This window comes from Serpula lacrymans (genome assembly GCF_000218685.1).
Source record: "Serpula lacrymans var. lacrymans S7.9 unplaced genomic scaffold SERLAscaffold_7, whole genome shotgun sequence".
Lineage (NCBI taxonomy): Eukaryota > Fungi > Basidiomycota > Agaricomycetes > Boletales > Serpulaceae > Serpula > Serpula lacrymans.
In genome coordinates, this window is record NW_006763296.1 from 738,708 (window position 1) to 765,759 (window position 27,052).

The following is a 27,052-nucleotide window of genomic DNA, read 5'->3' on the forward strand; positions in this document are numbered from 1 at the left end:
CTGTAAGAGCACGGGGATAAGAATTTCCTTTTTGAGCGCGATCTTGGCTTGGTGCTATTCGGACACCGACACACGTTCGAGCGAGAGTCTTCCGACTCTGACGTTGTCCAGTGTCCCCCTTGCTATTTTGCCTTCACGCGCGCATCACTTATCGCGCCTCTGTTCATATCAACACTTGCTTCTGCCAGTACACCTTACCTTTCAGAAGTATATAGCGATCTGCAAATGAAATTTGGCAGGAAAATCACTGTGCGTATTTACCCATTGACCCCGTCTTGCCAATCTCACAATGGCCGTGTGGACCACCCAGACCGACCTCTACAACGAGTGGAGGCCGTTCTACATCGACTACAACTTGCTCAAGAGAGAGCTCAAGGTTCGTCGTGCTTTCTGTGGTTCAGGACGTAGCATAAATTGTAGCTGTGTAGAGTCGAACGACGTTTCATGACTGGGATGACAAGGATGAACGTGAATTCACTGCCATGCTCGAAAGAGAGCTCGACAAAATTCACGACTTTCAAAAGAAAAAGGTTCGTTCAACGTCACTCGTTTGTATTACTCACCTTGACTCATTGTGCCCATCACAGACGTCAGAATTATCTCGACGCATACGCGACGCGGAAAAAGACGTTAAACGACTCGTAGCCCAAGAAACACCCTCTCCTATCAACGCTGCCGACCTCGAATCCCATCAGCATCGCCCAAGTGAATATGGCCCAGACGAGGGCTCAGACGACGACGACGATTTGGATGGAGATGCCGAGTCTGTAGACGCACTTGAAGACCTCTTCCATGGGCTAGAGGAAGAAGTCGCGACTCTAGTCGCAGACGTGCATGACCTTGCACTGTATACCAAGCTCAACATTACGGGATTCTTGAAGATTCTCAAGGTCTGTCGGTGATGCTCGTGACTTACGTTCATAAGCTGATTTTCCACGTCTTTCAACTATCTTCTAGAAACACGACGTATGTACAACTACCCATATATTCTTTCTCGATGCTAACGCACAACTCAGAAACAAACAGACTTGCCGCTCAAACCTACGTTCATCCAAGACTACCTGGAAAAGCGACCTTTTTACAAGTACAATTGGGACGCACTCATAGTAAAACTTTCCAAGCTTTACAATCTCGTGCGTACACGCGGACATCCGGTTCAGGGTGATTCCAGTGCCGGTGGAAGCCAAAGTGCTTTTGTGAGACAGACGACAAAGTACTGGGTATGTTCTTTCCCTAGGTGACATGTTAGGTAGACGAAAGAAGCTCACGTGTTTGGTTCAGGTGCACCCGGACAACTTGGTACCACTCAAGTTGGCTATTTTAAGACATCTACCAGTTTTGGGTGCGTGCATTCGACACTTGACATAGTTCGATTCTGTTTACATTACTCCTGTCAGTCTTTGACCCCGAGAAGGAATTCGAGGCCAAGGACGCCGGTTAGTGTCAATCCAATCGTTTATTCCGGAGGGTGAACTAACCTTTTCACACAGCCATCACCTCCATATACTTCGACAATGAAGATCTCGACCTCTACCTCGGACGTCTAGAAAAAACGGAAGGAGCCGAAGCTATCCGTCTACGGTGGTACGGTGGCACCGACGTAAAGACGGTCAGATATTACCTGTTGGTAGTTATTTTATCCACTAACATACTTCGTTATACAAATATAGATATTTGTAGAACGCAAGACACACAGGGAAGATTGGACTGGCGAAAAATCTGTAAAAGCGCGTTTCCCCATCAAGGAACACCTCGTCAACGCGTTCCTGAAGGGCGAGTACATCATGGATGCCGAATTTCAGGCCTTGGTCACGAAAGGAAAGAAGAGCCAGCAAGAAGTAGATTCGATGATCCAACTGGCAAACGAAGTCCAGTATCGTGTTTTGACAAGCAAGTTGGCACCAGGTACGTTTGGTGTAAATCCGCGGAGCTTGGCTAATATATTTCTACCTTTAGTCATGCGTTCTTTTTACAATAGAACCGCATTCCAACTTCCTGGTGATGCCCGGGTGCGCATTTCCTTGGACACCGAATTGACCATGATTAGAGAAGACAACTGGGATGGCCGAATACGCGCTGGTGATAATTGGCGGCGAACTGATATAGGCATTGACTACCCGTTCGACCAGGTGCACGAAGAGGACAAGGAGCCTTTCAAGTGCGTTCCATTTTTACAGCCTAGTAAAGTCGATATCGTATTTCTTAACACTTGTCGGTTAGGTATGGTGTCCTCGAAGTAAAGCTGCAAACACAATTTGGCCAAGAACCACCCAAGTGGGTCACTGACCTTGTTCAGTCACATCTTGTGGAAGCTGTACCCAAGTTCAGGTAAGTCAAGCTCCTGATACCTACGTTGCTACAGCCTGTAAAGATGGCGTATTCAGTAAATTCATCCATGGGTGTGCCACGCTCCTTCCCAATCGCGTAGACTTGGTACCATTCTGGATGCCGCAGAGTAAGCATGTTTCCTGCTCATGTCCTGTCTGTCTTTTATATTAAGCTTTGTTCAGTGGATACCAACATCTTGAAACCAAGCACCGGCTATCTCACCATCGAACGTCCTTCTCATGTTAACTCTTTGAAAACTACTCCTGAGGCGCAGTCATCCGGCCATGTCACGCCATCAAGCCAGCAAGAACGTGCGTACGTCGAGCCTGTCTCGGAAGGCGAAGAAGACGAGGCAATGGATCTTGCACCCGCGAAAGATGAGGATAGACGCACTGGTCTGACAGGACAAGCCGTCGCCGAAGCCATCGCTTATCGCGAGAAAATGCTGAAGGAACGTGAACCAGCCGCTCCTTCCGAAAGTGTCATCAGGCGAGATATGGATGGTGCCGCAGCACGAGGCGAAGGCAGCGGCGAAGGCCATGACAGCGACGCAGACGACGAAGCTGAAGGAGATGATGATGAGCACATGCCGTTCCTCAAGAAGCAGCGGTCAGGTGCAGGTGAACAAGGCAAAACTCGTAGGACCCTATCCATCGATCCTCTCGCGCCGTCCTCTGCGTTCGATGAAACGCTGAGGGAGCGCTTGCAGGGTGCATACACGGAAGATAGTAATGAGCGACGTGTTTCAGCTGAAGCGAGTCCTGCAAAAAGGCGGCGATCCGAATTTGTTTCCGAAGAGCCTGAATCTCCCCAAGAAGAGGATAGGTTACTGGTCCGAGAGTGGGTTGCTCCTTTGGGCAAGAAAATTGCGGTGCCTGTTCGCGTCGAGCCCAAAGTGTACTTTGCCAACGAGCGCACATTTATCGTAAGCCATCTTTTTTTTTTTTTTTTTTTTTTTTTTTTCTTCTTCTTCACTGCTTCATCGGTCCTGATCTTCATTTTTCCAGAAATGGCTCAACTTTGCTGTTCTCATTGGCTCGATTGCAACCACTCTGCTCAACTTTATTCCCCCTGATGACTATGTTGGTCTTATAAGTGCCATCATGTTCACCGTGGCTGCCCTGCTTGCGATAGCTTATTCCGCCATCATATTCGTCTATCGCGCTTTGAAGCTCAGGACGCGTAGCGCAGATGGTCTCTACTACGACAAGTTTGGACCTACCGCGCTTTGCGTCGTACTGTTTGCAGCACTGGCAACGAATATCGGGTTAAGACTCGTTGAGATGAACGAGTGAAGCTGATTCTTGGCTAGCCAGATGGACTGTAGACCTTCTTGATGTTTTCTGGTTATATGATATGTATTTAGGGATTGTCCCCCTAATTAATAGTTCATTATGCATCGTGCGGCCTACTCTCATTAATACCAATGTCGAACCGCCTCAAGCATGTCCTCGATAAATCGCTGTACAGAAAGATCTGAATTAATATTGTTTTCCGAGCCGGTATAAAACATGGGTGATTGGGAATAAATTCATATGCTTGAACGTCCGAAGAAAGAAGATAGAGAACTTGCGCTGAGAGCAGGAAGCTAGTGACGACGATAATAGACAATACCCTTCATAAGTGATAAGAGAAAATACCAACGAAGATGCGATTTGATGCGGATGATGCGTTGGAACAAAACACAAGTTCAATTGAGAAATGACGAGAAATGGGACAACCAGAAAAAAGACGGTTGAGAGCCCTTCAATTATGGTGTCCTAGCGGAGGGTATAAGTCCTTTAAACAAACAAACCGTCTAATCCATTCGATCACAGATCCCGGTTTCACGACATCTGGCTTGCGCTCTCAGCACTCGCATCTATCCTCCCCCACTACCGCGGACCATACCCATAAGCACCCTGAGGTGCGGGCGAAGCTCTGCCACCTACCACCGCACCAGGTAATGGGCTCCTCGATCTATCATCCATCCCATATCCTAAAGCTACCTGTGGCCCGGGAGAATGTCTATTCGCGGTTAACGAGGGCGAAGCACGGCCCGTCATGTCATACGCGAGATTTGGCGCAGGACTCCTGGTTCGGGACATTTGGGTCATTGGAATTGCCTCCGTACCGTGCCCAACGTCTGAGGCCCCATCATTGAAGGTATTCGGTATGGGGCCTCTATATGGGTCATAATATCCATTTTGGCCGTAGCCTGGATCGTCACGGTAAGGCTGATTAGGATTTAGGTGAGGGAGCGGAGGAACTGCGTATGGGTCTGAGGTTGCACCGTATAGCTCTGGAGTGGAAGTGGTGGCAATGGAATGAGCATATCCAGTGCTAATACTAGGCGCCCTATTCAGATTCACGTCCGAAGCACTCTCAGCGCCAAAGCCAGAGCGTCCGGTGGAGTTGGTCGGTAACGGATGACTGTCCTGTCCGTGAGTGTTCAACTCTGGCCACTTGATAGCTTCGTCTGGGCATCACGTAAGTGAAAAGATAGCAACATGCGGCTTGCGTTCTAAACTTACTATCGTCAAAGTCAGTGAAGCGTTTCCTGGTGAACTTCCAAACGAAGAAGGAGATTATGCCGATAGCAGCGACACCTCCCGCGACGGAGAGACCGATGATGGAGCCAGTGCCAAGCCCGCCGCTACTGCCGCTGCCGCCGCCACCGCTCGAAGAAGTCGTAGAGGCAGGCGCGCTAGAGGTGGGTGTCAAGGTGAGGAAGACAGTACTTCCATTTGCACCCGTGCTTGCGGAAGTGACTTGATCTGTGCTGGTGTCAGGTGGCTTTGAAGGCGTACCAGTAGTGGTGAGCGATGTCGTCGTCGTCGATGAGGCTGACTTTGCTGTGGACGATGTGGAAGGCGTCGCTGAGGGCGAAGCGGCAGACGAAGTAGGCGTTGTGGTCGTCGACGGAGGAGTGGTGGACGTCGAGGGGGGCGACGGAGTGGTGGACGGGGGCGTAGACGTGGTCGAGTCTGATGGAGAGGATGGAGGATCCAATATTCCATCACGTGGGTGGAATACCTGTGTGCGCTCGTCTAAAAGATCATAGCGAGGGGCAAAGGTGAGGAGGAGGACTGAAGATGCTACGAAAAGGAACAGCAGACACCGGGTCGCCTTGTTCATCGTGTTTTGGACCAGCGACCAGACCAAAGAAAAACCAGTGATTAATAACGAGTGTTCTCTAGTAGTAGTAAGAGGGAAGCAACGTCGGGGCTGATGTCGTCGTCGTCGTCGTCGTTGGTGCCGTTGTGCTCGCTGTGTGTGATAGGGCGCGGTGAGCAGCAAACGATGAACTGAGAGAGAAAAGTTGAGTGATTGATGAAGGTGCCCGGTGGCGGTGCCATTGGGCTTCAAGGCGTGACCTGAGGCGGTCCTCCAACACCGCAGTCTACCGCAGCTCCCATTCCTCGGATACACTAGCCTCCATGCGAATTACCTGTGCTCACTCCAATCACATACCTCATTATTTGTGTCCCAATTATCTAGCCGCATATATGCTGTACAAGCTCTCTTTTTCTGCTGTTTTCTATATTCTCCTCAGCTGGTCTCAAGACCTCACTCTGCTGACATGCGTGGACGGCATGGTCTAACACGTGCCAGTGGCTTGTCCAAAGCAACGATCAGCCCATCCTCGTCTATCTTATCAGTTTGCCATCTCCACACCAGCATCTCCATCTCCGTCTTCACCTACATACACACAAAATCTTTACATTCTCATCACCCGGTGATCTTTAGTATATCCAATGTCCACTCCAACAAGCACTTCTTTCTTTTGGCCTGCCCAGCACTTCGCTCAGAAATAAAATAAAGGGCGTATTAAATGCTATGCAACGGTCTCCTAGACTCGTCGCCAAGTTACTACAGCGACATATTGCAGTTGGCAGAATACTGCACCATCGCTTCTCCGTTCCCCACATGTTTTGCACAGCAATAGCCTTTCAACCTGTCAGCGGCTCCCATGCCATACACAACCCAGAGTGTGTGTGTGAGCTCCGCACTCTCGTTTTAACCAGATGGCTGAACGTTGAACTTCTCGTGGGATGCTGGCGTTTCCTGCGCTGATATCTGGTTCCACAACTGCTACAATCATTCACATTATAGTGTGTTTCGCTGCTACATCTCATATCATACGGTAAACTATTATATATACTTATACACTCATAGTAAATGTTTAGAAAACAGCGCCCGTGTCTCATCACGATCATGATCGGATTCTATGCGCCCCGTCAGAACCCCTTGCTCGGGCTTTTACCGCAGACATAATTAGTGCCTCGAGTTTTCAATACAATCTCACATCTCCTTACTAGTTCGATGTATACGTAGCACAAAATAACTAGCCCAATGTACATTTCTCATCATACTCTAAATCCCCAACAAACCAAGCATTATCGATGCATTATCAGTGGTACGTTGACTTACCGAACTCATCCATGAAACTTGGAAGACGTGCGGCCGCTATTAATCAAGTGAACGCCTCCCCAAGAGTTTCGCGATTTCGCGGTGTTCCTGTAACCAGATAGGGAAACTCGACTCCTTGCCTTCTCCTTGTCTGGTCTCAATGAGATAGTTGGCGAATACGATAAGGGTCCCATATCGATATCTAACATAGAAGATTCACAAAATTCCCTTGGCGAAAACACTTGACTATACGCACAGGTAATTCACAGCGACGCTCATCAGCTTGCGTTGTTTCACGCTTCCCTTCTCACAGGCTTCTACTTTCAGCTTATAGCTGAGGTACAATCATCAGTATTGAACACCAGAAAACGTTGTGAGATGTTAACGTACTCATATATAGCCTTTCGTAGATTCTGCACGTCTTGCATCAAGTCGATAGCACGATCGGTCAACCGTTTAGCAACCTTGCCGTGCGAGAGCACACCGACGAGCTGCAGAATCGTCTTGTATTCTCCTGTCAAAAAAGGGGCCAGTTGTCAAGCCATCCTCCGACTCTATCTGCCAACTTCGTACTTACCTTGAAGGTACGCCTCTTCTTCCGAAGGGCCGTCGATTGTGTCATAGTCATCAGTCATGGCTTCCTCATGGCCATCGACGTGATCCTCGCCCCGCCAATTCATCGTTGTAGATATCAAACATGCGCTGACCATTCCCGTCGTAGTACGTCCTCGGCCCATCTGGCAGTTGAACACGAAGTCGCCCGCTCTTGGATATCCAGACCTAACGCGATCCAGTAATTGAGACAACGCGTCTGGTAGAGGCGCTTGTTCATCAGTCTAGAAAAGCAAGTCAGCTACAGAATCGAGAAACTCGGACATGATCAGCTTACAATCGCAACACGGTCGTAATCAATCTAGAGTAAGTATTCAAATTGAGCGGTAATTCTTAACACCTGTTATCGAAGGTTCGTACCTTGAAGCCCTCATTTGACATCAGATCAAAGACATCTCGAGGGGTCATGATGTCCTCTTCTGACACTGTTTCCCAAATTGGTACGATCGAGAACACGCCGGGGCGTTCCTCAATCTCATCGTGTAACAAAATGCGGCCTTTCCCGGCTCTTACCTCCCGCAATACATCCTTCTTCAAGTTTTCTTCCATTGCCTCAACTACGCTAGTGGTCACACCGGTGGCCCTTGAGACATTTCATCAACCCCTCGAAGAAGTAAAAGGATCTACTCAAACTACTTACTCAACGTTCTCCAGAGGCTTATCAACGAGGCGTAAAACGTGAGGTCTTCCTGCAATATACAGGACAGGCTCCTAAACAATGATTGAGCATTAGGTCGGAAAGTGTGCTCAGGGAATTACTTCTCGTAAAGAGGTCCAGAAGACCATATTTTGGCCTTGCAGACCAGCATCTACCCTATTCAATGCGCGCCTCAATCTGGCATAATCGTGTAAGCCGATGAAAGATAAAAGAACAACTGCTATCATACCCTTGCACAGTAGGCATCCCGCTGTGGATCGTCAATAAGAGAAAAGGAACAGATACTGTGTGATGACCCACCTCCCACAGACCATCTTCCCATCACTAGCGCCGCCAACCACGAACTCTGTCCTGTCTGTCGGTGAAGCCTGGCCAGAGGAGATTAATCGTAGTGTCAGTGGCACACGGCGGAAGTTCGGTGATCCGTCGATACGTCTACACAACACAGATTATAAGACACGATATGGATATATGGGATAAAAGCCTACTCAGGTAATGTCATCTTTTGCAGGTTAGAGAAGAAATCACTCTTCAGGATCGTTGAAGCAGATAAGATGCCCCCTGATCGGTTAACTACGACTTGCTTGACTTCATCCGGATGGGCCATGCCATTCTTAACATCAACCCGTTCCAGAGGCTTCAATGCGTGGATGCCATCGGCAAGAAGTTCTTTCTCATAGGTCTTGAGGACTGAGGCCAGATCAGGTATCACATACGAGATAAAATCACGAAAGACTAACCTGGTCTATTGCGAACAAAAGACTCAAAAGATTCAACAGACTCAATCGTGTCTGGTTCCGTGGAATGCAAGTAGGCTTGGAAGACGATGAGCCCAAAGTAGCGTCTCAAGTTTTGTAGCCCTGGAGAACCAATGAGGAAGGATACCACGGAATATAGACTTCCTTCTATATACCTTTTGATGCGTGACTGCGTCTCTGTCTCTCATCTGCTGCTTGCTCTGCTTGCGCACGTTCTTCTTCGATGGAATCTCGCAGATTGCAGACGACAGCACAGCGATCAATGGCTTCATCAACAGTGTTCTTGACAGTAGGGCCCTTCCGGATGACTCGCAGCAGATCTTGAGGACATATCACATCAGCAAGTATATACGACAATAAGATGAACTGTTCATACTATTGATGACTTGGTAGGATTGGCGTAGGTTCACGGGCTCGTGCACCCCGTCGAGCTTCGCCATAGACATAGTGGAAAGGGAACGATGGAGGAAACGTGGTGATCTCTGCGATAAAGTTCTGGAACTCGCTAGCCATTGTTGAATCAACAAAATAATGATCTAGTAGGAGTAGGGGTGGCCTTCAGGACAGAGAAGAGAAAAGTCACGATACACGAAAGTTACTCACCGAGGTCAACGTGCTTCTTCCCCGGCCAAGCTGACAGTTGACTACTATCGCAGTACTCTCAGAATCAGAGCGAGTGATCACATCTAAGAGTTCGCTCAAGTCTGTGAAGTCAGCCGGTCTCTCAGCTGTAATCGGGATTCGACAGTATTGGAGTTCTACACCATCCCCAACAACCTTCCGCGATGCCATCAAGTCCTTAAGAACAACGACATTGCCGCTTTGAACATCTTCCCAAACAGGTATCACAGCACCGCCAGGAGTCTCAGTGTGTAGAAGTAACCTGCGTTCAGTACATGTGAATAAAATGTAAACGGTTACCGTGGTAAAGCACATACCTCCCACCAAACTCGTTGAGCTCAGCAATGACATCATCTCTGAGCCGCTCCTCTAGAACTTCCAAACGAGAAGCTGAAATACCTCCATAGTCTGAAGTCAAGTAGAAAAGGTTATCGGGAGCGCATGACAAATCATGAGTAGTGTTACCTTTCATATTTCGAAGGGAGAACCGCTCCCTTCTTAGACAATATGGTGCACCATTGATGTATACAATTGGCTCTTCTCTCAGTGTAATCCAGACGATGCGGTCTGCATGCGGATGAGCACTCTTCACACGATTTACCACTTCATCAACGGCCTCAACAGTAGGTTGACCCAACGCGTAAATATTTGTTCCAGGAATATTGCGCCAGTTGATTGCTCCGCGGACACCCTGCTCGACCTGGTGAGATTCACTGAGCCACTGGTCCGACTTAAGAAGGGTGCTTGGGACAACATGTAAGACACTCCAGTAAGTAAGTAGGAAGAAGAAAGAGGCAAACCTCTCTCGCAAGATAATTCCGCTACGATTCTTTTACGGGGATACTTTCAGCACGTCAGGAGGTATTCCAAGATAAAAAATTACCTTGACCACGTGATCAGAATACTCGTCCCCCAGTAATTGTCCGCCAGCAATCTCAACATCATTCTTTTGCCCAGGGACTAATGCTCTGTCCTCAGAGCCGGACTTTGAAAGCAAAGACAGGTCATTGACTGGTGCGAATACGTTAAGTCGTGAACCGTAGGACTTCCTGAGGAACATAACCTGACTGCAAGGTGTGGCATTAGATAATGGGTAGAAACTCGATGCTTGGAGAAGACTCACTTCCAGATCTCTGTCCTTGTCTGGCAAAGTATCAACATACAAGCCTTCTTATAAATATATATATATTTACCTTTAACCAGTCTGAAAAGCTCTGCTCCAAGTGGTCCTCTGATTCTACATAACTCGCAAAAGCGATCATAAAGAAGCTAGATAGTAACGTCAGACCTATTCAATATCGTGCGATGACAACATAATACGACGACACGTACTATTTCTCGAGCGCTCTTCGTGCCTTTTTAAGAAACTCTTCCCTTTTGGTCTCGTCTGTAGTTGCTAAAGAGTACCTAATTCTATACAGGATAATATCTTCCCTTAAGTTTGTGACATGATCGCCTATAAAAGATTGTTGCTGTTGGGATAAATAAAAAAAGTGAATGAACGATACATACATGCATCTATCACTCGATCGACCAACTTCTTAGCTTGAAGACCATGATCCAAGCACCCCAGTAGGCTCAAAATCGTCCCATAGTTGCCTTGGTGTGCCTTGCGCAGGTTATCCAGTAGAGTAGGCTGAGCCATGAGCAATTCGATAGCAGATTCAGAGTGGAGATCTAAAAACTCCAATAATGAGAATTTTTTTAAAAGATGAAGTATGAAATTGTTTGCCAACTTCGCTGCAAGATATAAGTTAAACGAAGCAATGATTTATTGTTGTCTTGCTGGGCGTTTGCATATTCCAAAGATTGCATGAGCTTTAAGTCTGTTGCTAGCTAGCATATATGTTGAGCTTGAACGATATGAGATTGAAAATTTATTATCCAAATACCTGATTTGTAGGCTGTAAAGACTGTTAGTTTCTCTGGTACGCTGAATATTTGAATTACTCACAGTACTAATGCCAGTATTGCCACTACTTTGTATACCACTATGACCATTAGTGATACCTGGTACCTTCCTTGCATATGGATCTTCGAGACCATTGGACAAGAGCAACTTTCTTCTGACAATCAAAGCAGCTATCATTGCAAAGGTCGTCCTCACTGCGCCCATTCCACAAGAAAATACGAGCGCTGTCCGGGAAGGATCTGTATTCTTGATCACGCGCAAGTATGCATCAAGATAATTGTCCTAAAAGTACCCCGCAACTAAGTGGGAGATTGTAAAACGGACCAAATAAACTTACTTCAATAGGCCGATCAGGGGAAATGGGTATACTGGTTAGTATAATTTTGTTAGAAATCAGAAAGGGTCTTGAACGATATGGGACACACCGGTGATACTAGATGGATAGAAAAAATAAACTGTGAAATATGAATGGTAAAGTGAGAGCGTAATCCAAACCTCCACATTCCAGCCATCTTTTTGCATGTTATCCCATAACTCTCGAGACGTCCGTACATTTACCGAGTCAACATGCGTCCATGTGGGTAATATAGCACCTTCTCCACTGTCTGCAGCTGGAAGTCAGGGAAAATCCACATCAGTACACATGACCACAGTAACATCGAGTTTTTCCGTGACAAGATGTACCTAGCTCGTTGTGCGTTAATATCAGACCTCCATATCTGCAATCAATTCGTTTTAAATATCCCAACAAGGAATGTCGTAGGTTCTTACTTGCTAGCTTCCTGCAAAATGTCGGATTTCAAACGCTCCTCTATAGCCTCAAGGTTTTCTGCTCGATCGGAAAGAGACAATGTCTTGCGTGGTTCCGAAGAGTCGCGCAACACGAAAGGGCGACCAGAAAGATATACTGAACATACCATGAAAATACAGTGATTGTGAATTTCATGCGGGTATACAACGCAGTAGCACTACAGGTGAATTCACTGTGCTCGAGCACTATACACCCTGATCCATGCACAACGAGGTTACGAAATGATTGACTTACCAATTGGCTCTTCTCTCGTTGAAAACCAAATGACATGCGATGGGTTAGGTGTGCCAGGACGACATCTGAGAACGGAGAGTATGGCCCTAAGACCCTGTGTACGTGGTTGAGCAACCCCAAACACGTTGAGATTGCCTTGACGAGGTGCTCTGAAGTTGGGGGCGCCATGGACGTTAAGATCCAGGTCGAGGGCACGACCTTCGGGATAGCGTCAGGATGGTCCGGCCGAGAGTGCTGAGGCGACATACCCGATGGATAGTAATCCGTCTTCAAGATCAGACCTCTAGATAACACACTCCCTGTTCTTGTCTTGACAAGTGAAGGCTCAGACCGCTTGAGATGCGTCATTAAGTCGAGTGTGATAGGACTGTCTTTGGTTGCAGTTGCGACCTTGGAGTCACTAGCAATTCGTCCACGGATATCTATACCCTCGAGATTGCCTGCATCTGTCTGGACCTTTGGTTCTGTGAATGCTTTAGTAGTCAAAGGTACCGATGCTGGCCGCCCGTTGGCTCCCATCCTTGCTTCTGTTCGGATTGCGTTTCGCCGTTCTGCCATTCTGGATGATATATTTGCAGTTTGGAAAGATAAGGAAACGTTTGACACTAGAATCCGATGTAAAGCTTTATAACTCGTGGTTAAAGGGCATGAGCAAACTGAACGTGCGCTGGTTAACCTGGGTCTATTAAAGCACCGAGTAATGCGATCATCGACTTGCAGGAGAAAGCGTGTACAGTCTCGGATTTTGACGTAACCACGTAAGGCTAGACGTTACGTAATTTAGTAGTCGCATCGGATCCGGGTGGATCTACAGATAGCGGACTTTCAGATTGGCTCTCCGATGGGCAATTAGACCCGCGTCATGACTATTTCCAGTAAGAACTGTACAGTTTTACGACCTGTGGCCCTTGCCACCCATTAACTTACCCTTAAGGTTAGGGTTTGCGTCCACAGACTTTCAGTCCCTCGTCAAGATAAGAGTCGGATTTTTGAAAACACCACAGCAATTTACTCAAGTCAGTATGTCCTCGCATCACACTCCAACACCCAATAACTAACACATTCAATCCTGCAGTAACCTTACGCATATCCTACAAAAATGGCAGCTCATATCAGCAAAAAGCGCAAGTTCGTAGCTGACGGTGTATTCCGCGCAGAGTTGAACGAGTTCTTCACTCGTGAGCTCGCAGAAGAAGGTTACTCTGGATGTGATGTTCGTGTCACCCATGCCCGTACCGAGGTAAGGCCCTTCATTGTTTAGCCTGTACATATATCTTACTAATAAGAATACATAGATTATCATCCGTGCTACCCACACCCAAGAAGTCCTTGGTGAAAAGGGCCGTCGTATCCGTGAATTGACCGCGCTTGTCCAGAAGCGTTTCAAGTTCCCTGAAAACTCCCTCGAGCTTTACGCCGAAAAAGTACAGTTCCGTGGTCTCTCCGCCATTGCTCAGTGTGAGAGCTTGAGGTACAAACTCCTTGGTGGTCTCGCTGTCCGTAGGTATGTACTTCAGAGTATAATCAACTTACAGGTATAAATCAATATATTTTCAGGGCTTGCTATGGTGTCCTCCGTTTCGTTATGGAATCTGGTGCCAAAGGTTGTGAAGTTGTTGTCTCAGGAAAGCTTCGTGCTGCCCGTGCCAAGTCGATGAAGTTCACCGACGGATTCATGATCCACTCTGGTCAGCCCGCACGGGACTTTGTTGACTACGCAGTCCGACACGTCCTGCTCAGGCAGGGTGTACTCGGTATCAAAGTTAAAATGTGAGCCGTCCTTGAGTTCAGATTTCGGACTGTCAACTGATGGCCTTTCTGCTAGCATGAAAGGTTCGGACTCTGAAGGTCTGGTCGGTCCTCGCAAGCCATTGCCCGATTCCGTCCAGATTATAGAGCCACCCGTCGACAAAATCGTCTCCGAGCCTTCCTCCGAGTCCCGAGAGCCAGTTATTGTTTCGGCTAACCAGCCTCCTGCAGAGGAGCCTGCCGCTGCATTCGCTGAGCCTGCTTACCAAGCTGATGCATCATTTGCTGAGGCCACTTTCTGATCTATCAGTTGTGGATTTACCGGAGAGGGTTGAGTTTTGTTGACTGTACTCGTAGTATATGCATACTTTACAGTTTGTCATGCAGCAACGATAACACGATGAATGCACTATCATGTTCAAAGTATTCAACGAATGTTATTCACATATTCCGTTCCCGCTAACTTATAAATGAATAAATGAACAATCAATCTCGGAAAGGTCGACATGTGGGTGCTTGTCCACAAGTTGTTGGCATCGACTGCCATATCAAAATTTGGTCCGACTAAGAGAGACTACCACAAGTCAAGTTCGAGACACATGACGACAAAAACCGCATTGAACACATATTTGTAAGATTCCTGTGAGGGCCGAGTGGAATGGCTCTCTCCTCCAAGATGTCATTGCTGAGTATCAGATGGAAATCAAGTGCTACGTGTGCCGAGCAGAGCGAAGTAATATTCCCTTCGGATAAGACGAGCCCGAGTAAAGAGCGTGCTGTCACTTTCCATTGGAAATATATGGACAATAAATATCGGCGAATGCGTCAGAAGTTGGAGGCCGTCTACTGAGTTGATTATCACGATGTTTCAATAATGAGACACACGAAAGACACTGAGAGTACTTACAATGTTGTCAATGGTGCTCTGTGCCATGGATGCCATTGGCTCCGGCGTTGGAACAGTCGATTTTAGTAGTGTCAGATGTCGAAGAGTGGTACCTTGCGGATAGAGAAGAACAAAAAACGCACTGTACAGTGTCAACGCTTCTAGTACTAAGATAGAACGTGCAAATGGGGAAGGTGGAGTGCGAGGGCAAGTTAAAAACAGCCTTGTCTTAAGGAGAAAGTGTAGTTTCAAAAACACTGTGAAGTTGCGGTGTCAACCGGTCAACGCAGACAACTAACTGGACCAGAATCTCGAGCTCAAAAGATACAAGGGGATAATGTACAAGGTCACGATGCCTCCGCGTGAAATGGTGTCCCTATCTGACCTGTGCATAAATCTAAATGAATTAGAAAGGGACTTGAGTGCGTTTTATAGTGAAGACGCTGTATTGCACTCTGGAAGGCCTTGCCAATCTAAAAAGCTTTTGAATCCTTTGAACAATATGCGAATTTTGCTCCTCGAAAGCATAGGAATAAGCCCTTCCACGCCTGAAAATGCGCATGACAGAAGACGATAACGGTATTGAGTCTGGCAAGGCTCGGATACTAACAGTACGCATTGTGAGCGTGAGAACAAATTAGTACCATCGTCCCAAGTTCCTACTGTTGCTACTATGGTGCTCTATGGTGCAATTACTTGATATCAGTCTGGCTATCAGAACAATCCTTTGCGTTTTTCAAGTTGGCTGCTACCCAGCATGAGTCCATGTGCAACGCTTCTCAATCTCTCATTCCCGAATCACCAGGGATGAGCATTACCGTGGCTCCCCAGACTTTTACCTCCAAACCGCCCGATGATCATCGAACTATCTCCATGCACGATATGTAGAAGCAGGCGAGCACACAAACATGCAATAGTGTCCTTTGGTTCACTCGACATCTTTTCAACGACACGCTTCCAGGACATACTAATTCTCTGCTGGTACTCTGATAATACTATTACACAGGGCCGGAACGTCCAGGGGATTACTTGGTCAGAGAAAAGCGGCATATGCAACTTCAATCTATTCCTTCAGACCATCAAACGATTTACCGCTGAGCGCTGAGGCCTAAGGCCCGGATTTTGCCCGCCCCCTGTCTCCGCTATCCGCCGACCACAGGCAGTTTTTCAAAGTGGGGATAAGAAGTAAGGCATTTGTTAATGAAGCTGGGTAACATGTGCTGTCTACGCTATAGATATGTCCTCCGCAGATACTGATTATCTGCTGACCAGTGCGCGTTACGACACCAAGGTTCTGAATATAGTGTGCCGGGTTTCCTAGGGCTTCGTGAGAGCACTGGTGGTGTCCGCGCTACGAAGAGTCAAAGCGGTGAACGTAGCCCACCACTGCTGTTGTTTTTAACTGCAATAATTGAATACATGAACAGTGCCCACCGTCTGACATTACTTTCAAGAAACAAATGAGGTTGTTCTATTCAACTATGCAAAGCGTTCGGGTCGTTCGGAAGCAAGTATACGGGCTAGAAGAAGTGTCTTATGTGATTGCAACATCATGTGTATGTGCTCATCCTCCGTCATGGTCTTCATCTTGATGCACGATGCTAGAGCGTTATTAAAATCAGACTTGAACAGCCAATTTGGTTAACGCTCAAGCCGGCCACCTTTTGTCCAGAAATAACTATGTGTTTCTTGTTCGGTTGAAATCTACCAGCCGCCTTTTGTTCAGTCATCTCATAATTTTGAATAGGGTCACAGTACTTGCTTGGAGATGGGAAGAGAGTGAAGTGTCAGTGTTGTACAAGTAGAAGTTTGATATTCAAATCTTATTTTTCAGTGTGAGTACCGCATTATCACCCAACAACTCTGAACAATTAAAATTATGCTAACGCGAAATGTAGTATTTGTTTTAAGGAATATGGCTTCACTTCAGGACTCTGTGGGTGTAGCGCCTGCCCTGGCGTTTCATCTTATCCTTGGATCGAACCGGAGTATTCTCATTTCGCTGTGCTTAGTATTTGATTAACCTTCGTACGCCATTGGACCACCTGACATGTCTTGCCAGATCTCCTTGTACTAAGGCATTGGTCATATGCGTCTCTTGGTCAAGTCGGCCTTGGACCCGGTTTTCTCGTGTCTCAATTTGTACTTGGGGCGCTCAACGTTTGTGTATAAAATGCTTGCAATTTATCCCTTCTTCACCAGCACTCTCGTTCCAATCCTCATCTACATCTCACAAACAATGCAATTGACTATCCTCTCTGTACTGGCCAGCTTGGCTCTCTTCACTCCGTCTGTGCTCACGCAGGGCGGCTTTTCGTCGACGTGCGACAATTACTATGTGACTGGTTCTGTCTTGTACGCAGACTGTGAATCGGTCAGCGGCACATACTATGCTACTGAGGTTGACCTCGACTACTGCCTGGCCAACAACGGCGGCTCGCTCATATGCAGCTCTGGGTGAGTATTATGACCTGGATGCTCGAATCCCTCGTTGGAGTGGTATGTACTGACAGATCGACATCGGCAGTGGCTCCTATAGTTACACTTGCTCCGGGTGTTCGCTCGAGTCTGGCACCTACTTTGGTTGCAGCGCGTGTAGCGACTGTACCGATTGCGGTACTTCGTCGACTGGTATTGACCTGGGTAAGTCGCTCCATCCCATCTGTTATACACTTGTAGTTCCATCCACTTATCGTGGTGCGCTTCAGACCAATGTGTCAGCAATGACGGCGGTTCTCTTTCTTGCACTTAAGTTGGAGCACAAGAACATTTCAAGGTATAGGCTCTATCAGTCTTGATCTTAGACTTATTCCCTACTAATCAGAAAAAATGTAGAATTTTGTTTCTGTTCAAAGGGCTTGTATGAGGGTGTATACAGTTTCTTTTTTTTTTGTAACAATGATGTTTATACCTATGTCTTTAGATGTATTTCATGCGTTGTGACGAAATATACAATTCCATTGAGCGGTACTAAAAAAATTGAATACAGTGATTTAAGTCTGCCGCCACACTATCGAAAGTATAAACAAAGTCCGCGAGTTGAACTCCGAACAAACTTCTACTAGCAATTTTTTGGCACTTGGAATGGGCTCTTAGTTATTCGACCTCGGTAATATGCCTTGCTAGACACTCAGCTATCGACCATTTTGAGCATTCCACATGGAATCTGAAGGCGATGACTACAGTTAGATCAATGATAATACCAGTGGGTTTTATTTGTTATGATTATAACGTATGTACGAACAACCTGGTCTCCATACGTCTGGACCATTGATGTACTTCAAGTCTAGGCTCAAGCACTCTTGGTGCTACCGCCGATATTTCAGAAGCGCTGAATGAGCTAGCATTCGGATTGTGTATTATCTACGATTGCTCCGTCCCGGAAGACTGGCTGACTGATAATCATAATCTTTGGCTAATCTACGTATAGATCAACAGATCCACATGCTTTGGGCATGGTGCGCGGCTTGCACGGGCGGAATGTGCACTCATGCTGTGGTATACGCAGAGTATTTGTACGATGTTGGCCACCACCCTAGCCCGACCAAACCTGGACTTCTGGTCCTTCAACCTCTGTGCATTTTTCTATTTCCATCCTTAAGTTTGTCTGCTCGATATGCCGTACATCAAGGCCCATTGCCACCCCTTCCTTTTTGCCCTAATCACCGTCTGCGCCATGGCAGAACTTGGCTTGACGGCGTTCTTGATCAACGACAGTAACGAGAAGCATAATTGGCCCAATCAACGCTATCAATCCCTGTACGTCGACATTATGCCAGTATTTACTCTTGCTGACAAGTATGTTAGCGTCATTCTCATGGAATTCAATGCTGTTTGGACCACGGTATTTGGGGCAGCTTACATGCTGTGGGTAGTAGACGGAGCTGTGCATGTTCTCGCGGGCATTGCAAGTTCTGTGGTATGGTTAGGCATGACATGCGTTCTTTGGGTGAGTGTATTTCAATACAATTGTGTATGAGTTTGTCTCAGTTCAGTCTGCAGGGCACTGCTGCTGGCGTAATGCATCAGACGCGAATAGGTGGGGCGTGTACAGCAACGCTATCTGGGTTTGTGGACGAGAGTCTATATTGTGATTCACCACAGGAGCTGAGTAGTGTCCCCAGATGCAGGGAAACGTTGACAGTGGAGATCCTTAGTTGGGTAGAGTTTGGATTGTGTTTGCTCACTCTGATAGGGACTTGCTTGTGGGTGCGGACGAATAGGAGGAACCATGTGAGCGATTCGCGTAGGCTGGTATGAGAGGACACCGGACAGATTGATGGACATGTGGGCATGTACGAACAATGCTTTGTGCTCTATGATTATTTGGACTACAGGCACGTCAATGGATATAACTGTATTACGTATGGGAAAGCTGAACTACATTATGAGACTAGACGGGCTCGATAGGTCAGTTGTTCATCTTATGAACCGGCCTGAATTTAGGACTTGGAGCGAGAGATGATGGGTCCGAGGAACTTGAATTTGGCGGCATAAGGTCATGTTATGAGCTGGCGGTACTCCAGCGTCCATTGACCTTGATCGGCCAAGGCTTTGATGTATCGTATCTCTCCGACACTACATCAGCGGGCTACCCTTTGGTACCGAAATAAGTAAACGTGTCATCGTCCTTGTCGTTAAAAGTGGGCGCTGTGTCCCAAAGATGGGATGAAGACACTCAACGTGCGTGATTGCAATTGATTTTGCTGCTCTTGGCGAGTTCTGGTCGGCCGTGTTTTAGGTCAACTACAACGTGTGGAGTCGTTTTCAAACGTAAATATCTGTTATCGAGGATGGGTCATCGAGGATGGGTCAGGATTGCGCTTGTCTGGATCAAAAGAAGAAAAAAAAGCTTCTCTTGGGAGAGTAAAATAACACGTTGGATGTTCGAAACTAGCGTTGTTTCCGTGGGGATGATGGTGGTCTTTGGAGGGCACGTTGCACTGAATTTGCTTACTTTTTGAATAAGCTGTGAGTTGGGACTAAAGATGTAGCTCGGGAACGCGACGGACTCGGATGCTGGCGCGGCGCGACTCGGTTCCGTAACGCGACCCACCATTATAAAATGCAGGTCATAGTTAGGAGCTAATCGCCAGCTCACCACTTTCAAGTGCAAACCCGCCAACGAAAACGTCCCCATACAAAGGGAACAAATGGCACATATCAATCCTTGTTTTTCTTATTATTGTTCTGGACATGGTGGGTGCCTTCAGATGTGCGCAGTGTAATTGTTTCTGACTATTCAATCCAAGGATATGGTCACGCTACCAGAGTTTCTGCATTCGCTTGCCATCTCCTTTCCCTCGAACCAACCCCCACTGTTTACATAGTCTCTTCTGCACCAAAACACGTATTCTCAGACAGCATTAGTGCTGGTGCTCGATACCGCTACGCTGATATTGACCCTGTCATTGTACAACCTATTGCGTCAGTGACATCATTTCATTTATTTTACTTGCTAACGTTCATCATACTACCAGTTACCGAGTGGATCGACAGAAGAGCTTTTCGGTATTGAAGGACTTCCTTCGAAGAAAGGATGTCATTCTCGAACAGGAAAGAGCATGGCTTGCCGAAATATGCGCTGATTGCGTGCTCAGCGATGCAGCCTTCTTGGGATGGTATGTGCAGCAGTATGTCTTTATATGTTATGTTTACCATTGACATTGTACCTGTCCTACGTAGCCTGGCAGCCAATGCTGCTGGCTTACCTTGCGCCCTCATAACCAATTTCACTTTCGACTCAGTGTACAGTTATCTGTCAACAGGTTTCAAGGACCAGCCGGCTGTTCTTCAAGCGATACAATCTCCTTCTGACAACTCATCATCTTTAGAAGATTTCGTTCCAGATATCCCCATTCCTGACTGCGAACTCGAGCCTCTCGTACAACAGATCTATGACGGTTATCGTTGTGCGGACCTTCTTATACTTTTACCTGGCTACATCCCTATTCCTTCGTTCGCTCAAAACGTAGCTTTGCCATCTCCTTCATGGACGGATCAATCTACAAACACTTTACGTCAAGATATTATTGCACATCTCATCCAATCACCCTCGATATACACATTACATCCCCCTATACCCTTCTCTGACACGAACTCCTCTCTTCAAACCAAAGCGAAACCTCTTCCACGTTCTGTTATTCAGGCACCTTTACTTGTACGATGTCCATCGGAATCTTCTTCAGTGTATACTCCCGAAGGCCGCTCGAGACTCCTATCTTCCATTGGTGTCCCACCGCATCTGCACGATCCAGACAAGACCAAAATACTGATCGTTTCTTTTGGTGGTCAAGTATTCCGCAAACCATCAAGTCGGCCTAGTTCTGGCGACAAAACTCCGTCTAGAACATCACATACACGCTCTCCTGGGACTCCAGTGAATTGTACCTTCGCCGAAGCTCACTCTGGTGGCCCACGCGTGCCCCCAGTATCAAGGCTGCGTGAAGATGAGATTTGCCATCTTGTCGATGGTTCACCTCGCAACAAGAGAGCATCCCTCCCTAGCTTAATCATCCCCCCAGCTACAGAGGTTGAAGAGTCTCCCATCACCATGTCACCCAGGCTCGCTACCACTTCACATCTATTTATACCAGGCGCTCCTCCAGCATCCAAGCCTTCGCCAACAACACCTTCAAGTGTGTGCTCTATTCTTACCGAGTCCATGACGTCGATGTCAGTCTTTGACCATGGCTGGAATGAAGAGAAATCTTCAAATGTCACAAGTTACTCGTATTTCGACGCAATCATCAGTGAACTTGATGGCCCTCGTCTTCTCCCTGATGAATCCTGGATCGCCGTCGTGTGTGGTGTATCGAAAGAACAGTGGAGCGTAGAGGGAGGGAATGAAGAGGATGGCTTACCAGAAGGATTCTATGTCGCTCCGAAAGATGTTTACATGCCAGATCTCACAGCAGCGGCAGACGTCCTCCTAGGGAAGCTGGTAAGTTCAGGAATAGAAGTTCGTCTACCTGTTTAATACTCAGTTGCTCATCGCTTTGGGTATTTAGGGGTATGGAACGGTGTCAGAGTGCGTAGACTCTTACACGCCCTTTGTTTTCGGTGAGACATTTGTTCCCCACGTCAGCTCAACGTGAACTGAAGTTCTTTTTAACAGTATCTCGCCCCTTATTTGTTGAGGAGCACGGATTACGGCTTCTTCTAGATCGCGATGGAGTAGGAATAGAGCTTTCTCGGGGTTCATACGAAGCGGGAGATTGGGGATCAGCCGTCGAGAAAGCTTGGTACCTCGGACGACGTGCCAAGTCGATACGAAGGGGCAGAGCAGCGCTAGGGATAGGTCTAGAACAGAGGCGCGAGGAGGGACGAGAGTTGGCGAAGAAGGTTGTGGATTGGACCAAGTCATGGCATGGATCCTCGACAGACTCTTAAAGACAATGCAAGCCAACATCTGGTGGCACAGTAAGGATTAATCACTTCTAACTTCTAATATATGACACTGCTATTGGACTTGTATCAGTAGACTTTGAACCATTAGTACTTGGACTACTTGTTTTATTTTACGCCGTTGTAGTGGACTTGCATATGCGCCCATACAATATGATCCGCAAAACAACCCTGAGCAAACGTAAAGGTCCGAGTCAAAGGGGCTCAGCCCAATCTTAGCCTTGGCCGGCTTACGGTGTCCTCCGTCCTTTAGGCCCACACGTGGCTTACCGCCCGCTCACCTTATAACGCCGTCTCCAGCTGTGGCTCTTCCATTCGACTAGTCATCTGGAATAGATAGAACCAGTCTAGTATATCCATACAATGTCAACACCATCCAGACCTGTGAACATCACAAGTCCTCGACTTCAAACTCATGACACTATTTCAGGCTCTCCCACTCCCGTAGGAACACCAGATCTTCGGGCCTTACGCGCTCAGTACTCTGGCACACCTCCTCTGCCAAATATCCCAGCGAGATACACGCCAAATGGTCCGAATCGTGAAGGCTCGCCTTCTGTGTCTGTGGTTCCTGTCTCAGTCTCCGCATCGCATCGACCATCCTTCGGAGGTGCGAGCGCGCGACGTCCAGGAGCAGTCGGTACCCCAGGGAGTGGCAGTGATGCAAATCCTTTAGATTTGGACGACCTCCCAGACGAGGAGAAGGCTAGGTTTCTGAGGAGACATCTCGTCTACAGAACTGACAGACACAACAGAAGTGATGCAAATTCTGTTGCTGGATCCGATCAGGATGCGCATGCTTCGGAACAGGCGCCGTCCCAGCGGTCTACAACGCCAGTGGGGCAATCTGGAATGCGGAGTGTAGATGTAGAGGCTTTCCCAATCCCATACGATGCTCCTGGTGCGGATGTTACGTGAGTCGGGTTATTCACGTTCTCTTGGCTTTCTTGTCCTGACTATGCTTTCAGGCATGACATCTACAAATGGCATACAGACCAACGGCGGCAGTCAGCACGGCCTCGAGCCTCTTCTTTTGCTGGGTCAGAGGCGCCACACAATCCCGCCTTTGACCATATTCACGAGCCAGGCGGATTTCGACGTAATTATGTCTTGCTTCGTGCCAACGAAAATGGTGAAGAGGAGCCTCGCGTACTGAATAATTTCATCGACTTTTTGATGATCTTTGGTCACTTCGTAAATCTTCTTGTCAACTCGTATGGGTCCTTTGTACTGAAATCATGGGCTTAGGCTGGAGAAGATCTTGAGGAAGATGAAGAAGAGGACAGACTTGCAGACGAAGAAGCTGACGCTCATGCAGGACCTTCTGGAGCTTCCGCACTAGCGCAGTCAATTGGAGCTGACGAAAATCAGCCGTTGCTGAGCTCCAAGCCCAGATCACGCTCGCGACGCAGAGCAGCGTCGGTGGGACCTCATGGCGACGCTACCATGACTCAAGCTATATTGATGGTATATTTTCACCTCTCATTGGTCTCCACTAAATTGTTAACTTCGTTCCTTTCTCAGCTTCTGAAGTCATTCATTGGCACTGGCGTGTTGTTTTTGGGCAAAGCGTAAGGCATATTATCTGCACTTTATCTTGCCTTACGCTGGACTTTTCACTATATAGGTTCGCAAATGGTGGTCTCATCTTCTCTCTCGTAACAATAGCAGCTATTGCACTAATCTCGCTTTACTCGTTTTTGTTACTTGTGAGAGCGAAGTTCGTCGTTTCCGGCAGTTTTGGAGGTTGGTTTGGCGGCACATCTTTGAAAGGATCACTTTCTCACATCCTTCAACAGATATTGGTGGCGCTTTGTATGGTCCCTGGCTACGATACGCCATTCTGAGTTCTATAACTATTTCCCAAATTGGCTTTGTCACTGCATACACTATCTTCGTGGCTGAGAATCTTCAGGTAATTATCCACTCCATGCGTGTTACTGGGCCATATGAATATGAGATTTCTAGGCATTCCTATTAGCCGCCAGCAAATGCGTGACTCAAATGTCTGTTCCGGCCCTTATTCTCGTACAGCTCGTCATATTCCTTCCGCTTGCCATGATTCGGAATTTGGCGAAGCTAAGTACAGCAGCTCTTGTTGCAGATGTGTTCATTCTAGCCGGTATTCTCTACATATTTGGGAGTGAGTTATCGATCATTAGCAAGGACGGAATTGCCGAAATAAAGATGTTCAACTCGAAGGATTTCCCACTCTTCATTGGGTAAGTGTCGATGTGGTTATGCCTGTAGATGAGTTCTGATAATGTCTCTAGAACTGCTGTGTTCTCATTCGAAGGAATTGGCCTGGTGAGTGAGATATGGATATGGTTGAGTAGTTTACATATCTGAATTCTTGGTAATAGGTCATTCCTATTACCGATGCAATGCGCGAACCTCGCAAGTTCCCCAAAGCACTGACGGGTGTCATGTTATCGCTTTTAGGTGATTAGCGCTGAAGTTTTTGGACGAGATGGTTTACTCACTTTTATCTCGTTTTTAGTGCTTTTTGGAGGGGCTGGTGCTCTGTCTTATCTAACGTTCGGTTCGAATGTTCAAGCCGTGGTTCTCGTCAATCTCGATCAGGAGAACAGGTTCACTCAAGCTGTGAGCATCTGATACTAGTGGAGACGATCCTTCTGCTTTCTGACTCATCCGACTTTCAGGTTCAATTCCTCTACTCCCTTGCCATATTGCTTTCGATACCCCTACAGTTCTTCCCTGCTGTCAGAATCCTTGAAAATGGCATCTTTACCCGTAGTGGGAAAGCCGATCCGTATGTCAAGTGGATGAAGAACCTATTTAGATGCGGTCTTGTCATGGTTTGTACTGTTATCAGCTGGGCGGGAGCTGCGGATTTGGATAAGTTCGTCGCTCTGATTGGAAGTTTTGCTTGGTACGTTTATTTTCGCTTCGTATTGTGTACATGCCTTAATAGTGGTGACTAGCGTTCCATTGTGCTTTGTATATCCTGCTATGTTGCACTACCGTGCGTGTGCACGAACGCGCAGGGAGAAGATTGCAGACATAGTGTTGGGCGTATTCGGTGTGATTGCAGCAGTATACACAACTTACCAGACGCTGAAGGTATGTAAAGATGACGTCTCGCTTGCGATCGATTCTGATGCGATGCCCTTTCTGTCAGTTGATGGCTGAACCTGCGCCTGGGACCAAGCCCGGCAAGTGTGAAGTAGTGCCTTGAAGGTCTGGGAAATATGAGAGTGTTCACGTTTCTGAAGTAGATATGTGGTTTGACAACATGGAGACACTTGTCGCATACTAATACTTTACCTCTGCACACACTTTAATATAAAACATAGCATGTTCGAAGTATGTTCGTTTACTTTAGGATCGCAATCAGAAGTTCATACGTGTTACATAAAGTTGGTGCAGAGAAGCTTGTGTTGGAAACCGCTGAGCTGTAACTTGGGCGGACTACTCCGAGTCGAGGTCGGTTATCGAGCAACGCCAACGTCGAGAACGCTTTATTACTCGACGTCAAACCATCGTCAAACACTTCATCAAACGCGGATTTAGCAGCGCATCTTTCAGTCTCGGTTCTACGGTTATTCACATCGACAGTAGCCCATTGTATGTGTGAGTCTTTGTCGTTGCCTCGTGTTCTACTGCCGCAATTAAGGTGATATCCGTGTTGGTTGACACCAATTATACAACGATAATGCGGCGACTACGGCATCGATACCCTCTGTGGCAAGTCACGATGGGCATGCAGTAAAACAGTTGCCTAAGGCGTGCCCAATGCAGGGTTGCAATTGTGTATCCTCACCCAAGCCACGAGAATGGTCCTTCATATGCCTTGTACTTCCTTTGACGAGTCTTCGGTTCCCCCAGTCTCTCTTTCTTCCCCCTCTCGTGTCTCTGAGAGTCCCATTCGTTCTTAAGTTATGACCGGTGTACAAAGTGCAACCATCGAGCTAGTACCTGCTGTCACATCTCAGCCTCGCATCAGACGTAAACCCCCGCCAAATCTCGAATCAGACGCGCGTTATCCTGAGCCCGATCCCCATGATCCATTCGCTCCTCTATCGGTGCTTCGCAGTCGCACATCGAGCACACTAGCTTTCCTGTCTACTTCTGACCTGCCGTCGCTTCCATACACGGGGGGCGGGCCATATCCTCCCAACCCTTTCACCGAACAGCACGCAGGTAGTGCGCCGGCTTCTTCTGAGAAGAAGTACGAGTTCGCAGCGGGATGTAAAGATTTCCCGAAGACACCGAATGCGGAGCATGCACCCCGGCGGCCATGTTCACAATTGCATCCTTTGCAGGCTCAGAACCCAATTCACCAGAGAAGGCGATCGCAATCGGCCGTTTCGCGAAGAGAAGCTGATTTCTCGGCTCCTTCGCCAAAGCCCTCGCCCTACGGACACCAGAACTTGCAAGCTTATGTGCTAGCCAGTTCAAACTGTCAATTCGCTGGGCGCTCGCCCGGAGGCTATTTACAACCCGATACAAGTAATGCCATCCGAAACAACAACATCCAGTTTGTGAGGCAGTCCTCTCTCCCTGGACAGGCTTTCAACGTATCGGTATATCCTGGTTCATCACATTCACACCTTCCTGATCTTCTACAAGACCCTTCCAAGCCTCGCACCAAAGCACTCAAATTTTCTCGCCTTCTTCCATCAAGGAGCCGTTTGAACCTTGCCCAGAGCTCTACAGAGAA

The 27,052-nt window shown here is 47.4% G+C and overlaps 10 protein-coding genes across 10 annotated transcripts; 8 read left to right on the plus strand and 2 right to left on the minus strand.

Annotated features, from left to right (window-relative positions):
- Positions 1-82: 82 nt before the first annotated feature.
- SERLADRAFT_415528 (uncharacterized protein) lies at positions 83-3,692 on the plus strand (the record flags this gene model as incomplete). Its single annotated transcript, XM_007318379.1, has 15 exons — positions 83-249; positions 311-376; positions 429-530; positions 588-890; positions 958-966; positions 1,017-1,220; positions 1,282-1,342; positions 1,398-1,436; positions 1,491-1,609; positions 1,671-1,905; positions 1,957-2,158; positions 2,221-2,328; positions 2,385-2,455; positions 2,511-3,253; positions 3,336-3,692. The coding sequence occupies 15 exons, from the start codon at positions 226-228 to the stop codon at positions 3,621-3,623; spliced, it is 2,574 nt and encodes an 857-aa protein (XP_007318441.1).
- A 510-nt stretch (positions 3,693-4,202) lies between these two features.
- Positions 4,203-5,445, minus strand: SERLADRAFT_369665 (uncharacterized protein; the record flags this gene model as incomplete). The annotated part of the gene is made up of 3 exons (XM_007319035.1): positions 4,203-4,786; positions 4,842-5,343; positions 5,410-5,445. The coding sequence occupies 3 exons, from the start codon at positions 5,443-5,445 to the stop codon at positions 4,203-4,205; spliced, it is 1,122 nt and encodes a 373-aa protein (XP_007319097.1).
- Positions 5,446-6,780: 1,335 nt separating this feature from the next.
- Positions 6,781-12,884, minus strand: SERLADRAFT_438035 (uncharacterized protein; the record flags this gene model as incomplete). Its single annotated transcript, XM_007318380.1, has 32 exons — positions 6,781-6,922; positions 6,977-7,054; positions 7,111-7,234; positions 7,298-7,556; positions 7,610-7,633; positions 7,693-7,915; positions 7,973-8,043; positions 8,092-8,167; positions 8,220-8,240; positions 8,291-8,425; positions 8,479-8,680; positions 8,731-8,850; positions 8,904-9,068; positions 9,125-9,284; positions 9,352-9,631; positions 9,687-9,777; positions 9,835-10,198; positions 10,253-10,436; positions 10,493-10,512; positions 10,563-10,638; positions 10,702-10,825; positions 10,882-11,046; positions 11,106-11,205; positions 11,262-11,273; positions 11,324-11,563; positions 11,619-11,649; positions 11,707-11,714; positions 11,777-11,892; positions 11,966-12,000; positions 12,053-12,188; positions 12,327-12,524; positions 12,575-12,884. 32 exons carry the CDS (start codon positions 12,882-12,884, stop codon positions 6,781-6,783), a joined length of 4,290 nt encoding a protein of 1,429 aa, XP_007318442.1.
- A 373-nt stretch (positions 12,885-13,257) lies between these two features.
- Positions 13,258-14,535, plus strand: SERLADRAFT_467690 (uncharacterized protein; the record flags this gene model as incomplete). The annotated part of the gene is made up of 5 exons (XM_007318381.1): positions 13,258-13,342; positions 13,402-13,566; positions 13,622-13,830; positions 13,884-14,096; positions 14,152-14,535. The coding sequence occupies 4 exons, from the start codon at positions 13,426-13,428 to the stop codon at positions 14,375-14,377; spliced, it is 789 nt and encodes a 262-aa protein (XP_007318443.1).
- A 176-nt stretch (positions 14,536-14,711) lies between these two features.
- On the plus strand, positions 14,712-15,087 carry SERLADRAFT_389625 (uncharacterized protein; the record flags this gene model as incomplete). The annotated part of the gene is made up of 2 exons (XM_007318382.1): positions 14,712-14,918; positions 14,983-15,087. Coding segments are annotated over 2 exons (233 nt in total), but the record flags the coding sequence as incomplete, so codon positions are not given.
- Positions 15,088-15,636: 549 nt separating this feature from the next.
- Positions 15,637-16,155, plus strand: SERLADRAFT_467692 (uncharacterized protein; the record flags this gene model as incomplete). Its single annotated transcript, XM_007318383.1, is given in 2 exon segments — positions 15,637-16,105; positions 16,119-16,155. 1 exon segment carries the CDS (start codon positions 15,815-15,817, stop codon positions 16,064-16,066), a length of 252 nt encoding a protein of 83 aa, XP_007318445.1.
- Positions 16,156-17,182: 1,027 nt separating this feature from the next.
- Positions 17,183-17,908, plus strand: SERLADRAFT_467693 (uncharacterized protein; the record flags this gene model as incomplete). Its single annotated transcript, XM_007318384.1, has 5 exons — positions 17,183-17,418; positions 17,489-17,604; positions 17,670-17,736; positions 17,797-17,829; positions 17,885-17,908. The coding sequence occupies 3 exons, from the start codon at positions 17,201-17,203 to the stop codon at positions 17,711-17,713; spliced, it is 378 nt and encodes a 125-aa protein (XP_007318446.1).
- Positions 17,909-18,059: 151 nt separating this feature from the next.
- SERLADRAFT_389628 (uncharacterized protein) lies at positions 18,060-19,591 on the plus strand (the record flags this gene model as incomplete). Its single annotated transcript, XM_007318385.1, has 6 exons — positions 18,060-18,193; positions 18,247-18,720; positions 18,769-18,910; positions 18,964-19,028; positions 19,086-19,298; positions 19,359-19,591. 4 exons carry the CDS (start codon positions 18,578-18,580, stop codon positions 19,219-19,221), a joined length of 486 nt encoding a protein of 161 aa, XP_007318447.1.
- Positions 19,592-20,114: 523 nt separating this feature from the next.
- SERLADRAFT_491617 (uncharacterized protein) lies at positions 20,115-22,529 on the plus strand (the record flags this gene model as incomplete). The annotated part of the gene is made up of 6 exons (XM_007319028.1): positions 20,115-20,160; positions 20,214-20,388; positions 20,442-20,582; positions 20,647-21,904; positions 21,972-22,023; positions 22,079-22,529. 6 exons carry the CDS (start codon positions 20,115-20,117, stop codon positions 22,351-22,353), a joined length of 1,947 nt encoding a protein of 648 aa, XP_007319090.1.
- A 202-nt stretch (positions 22,530-22,731) lies between these two features.
- Positions 22,732-25,744, plus strand: SERLADRAFT_491614 (amino acid transporter; the record flags this gene model as incomplete). The annotated part of the gene is made up of 13 exons (XM_007319029.1): positions 22,732-23,282; positions 23,337-23,562; positions 23,617-23,835; positions 23,893-23,939; positions 23,996-24,114; positions 24,168-24,283; positions 24,337-24,590; positions 24,642-24,675; positions 24,732-24,810; positions 24,869-24,972; positions 25,032-25,261; positions 25,314-25,452; positions 25,511-25,744. The coding sequence occupies 13 exons, from the start codon at positions 22,732-22,734 to the stop codon at positions 25,565-25,567; spliced, it is 2,175 nt and encodes a 724-aa protein (XP_007319091.1).
- Between the last annotated feature and the right edge of the window lie 1,308 nt (positions 25,745-27,052).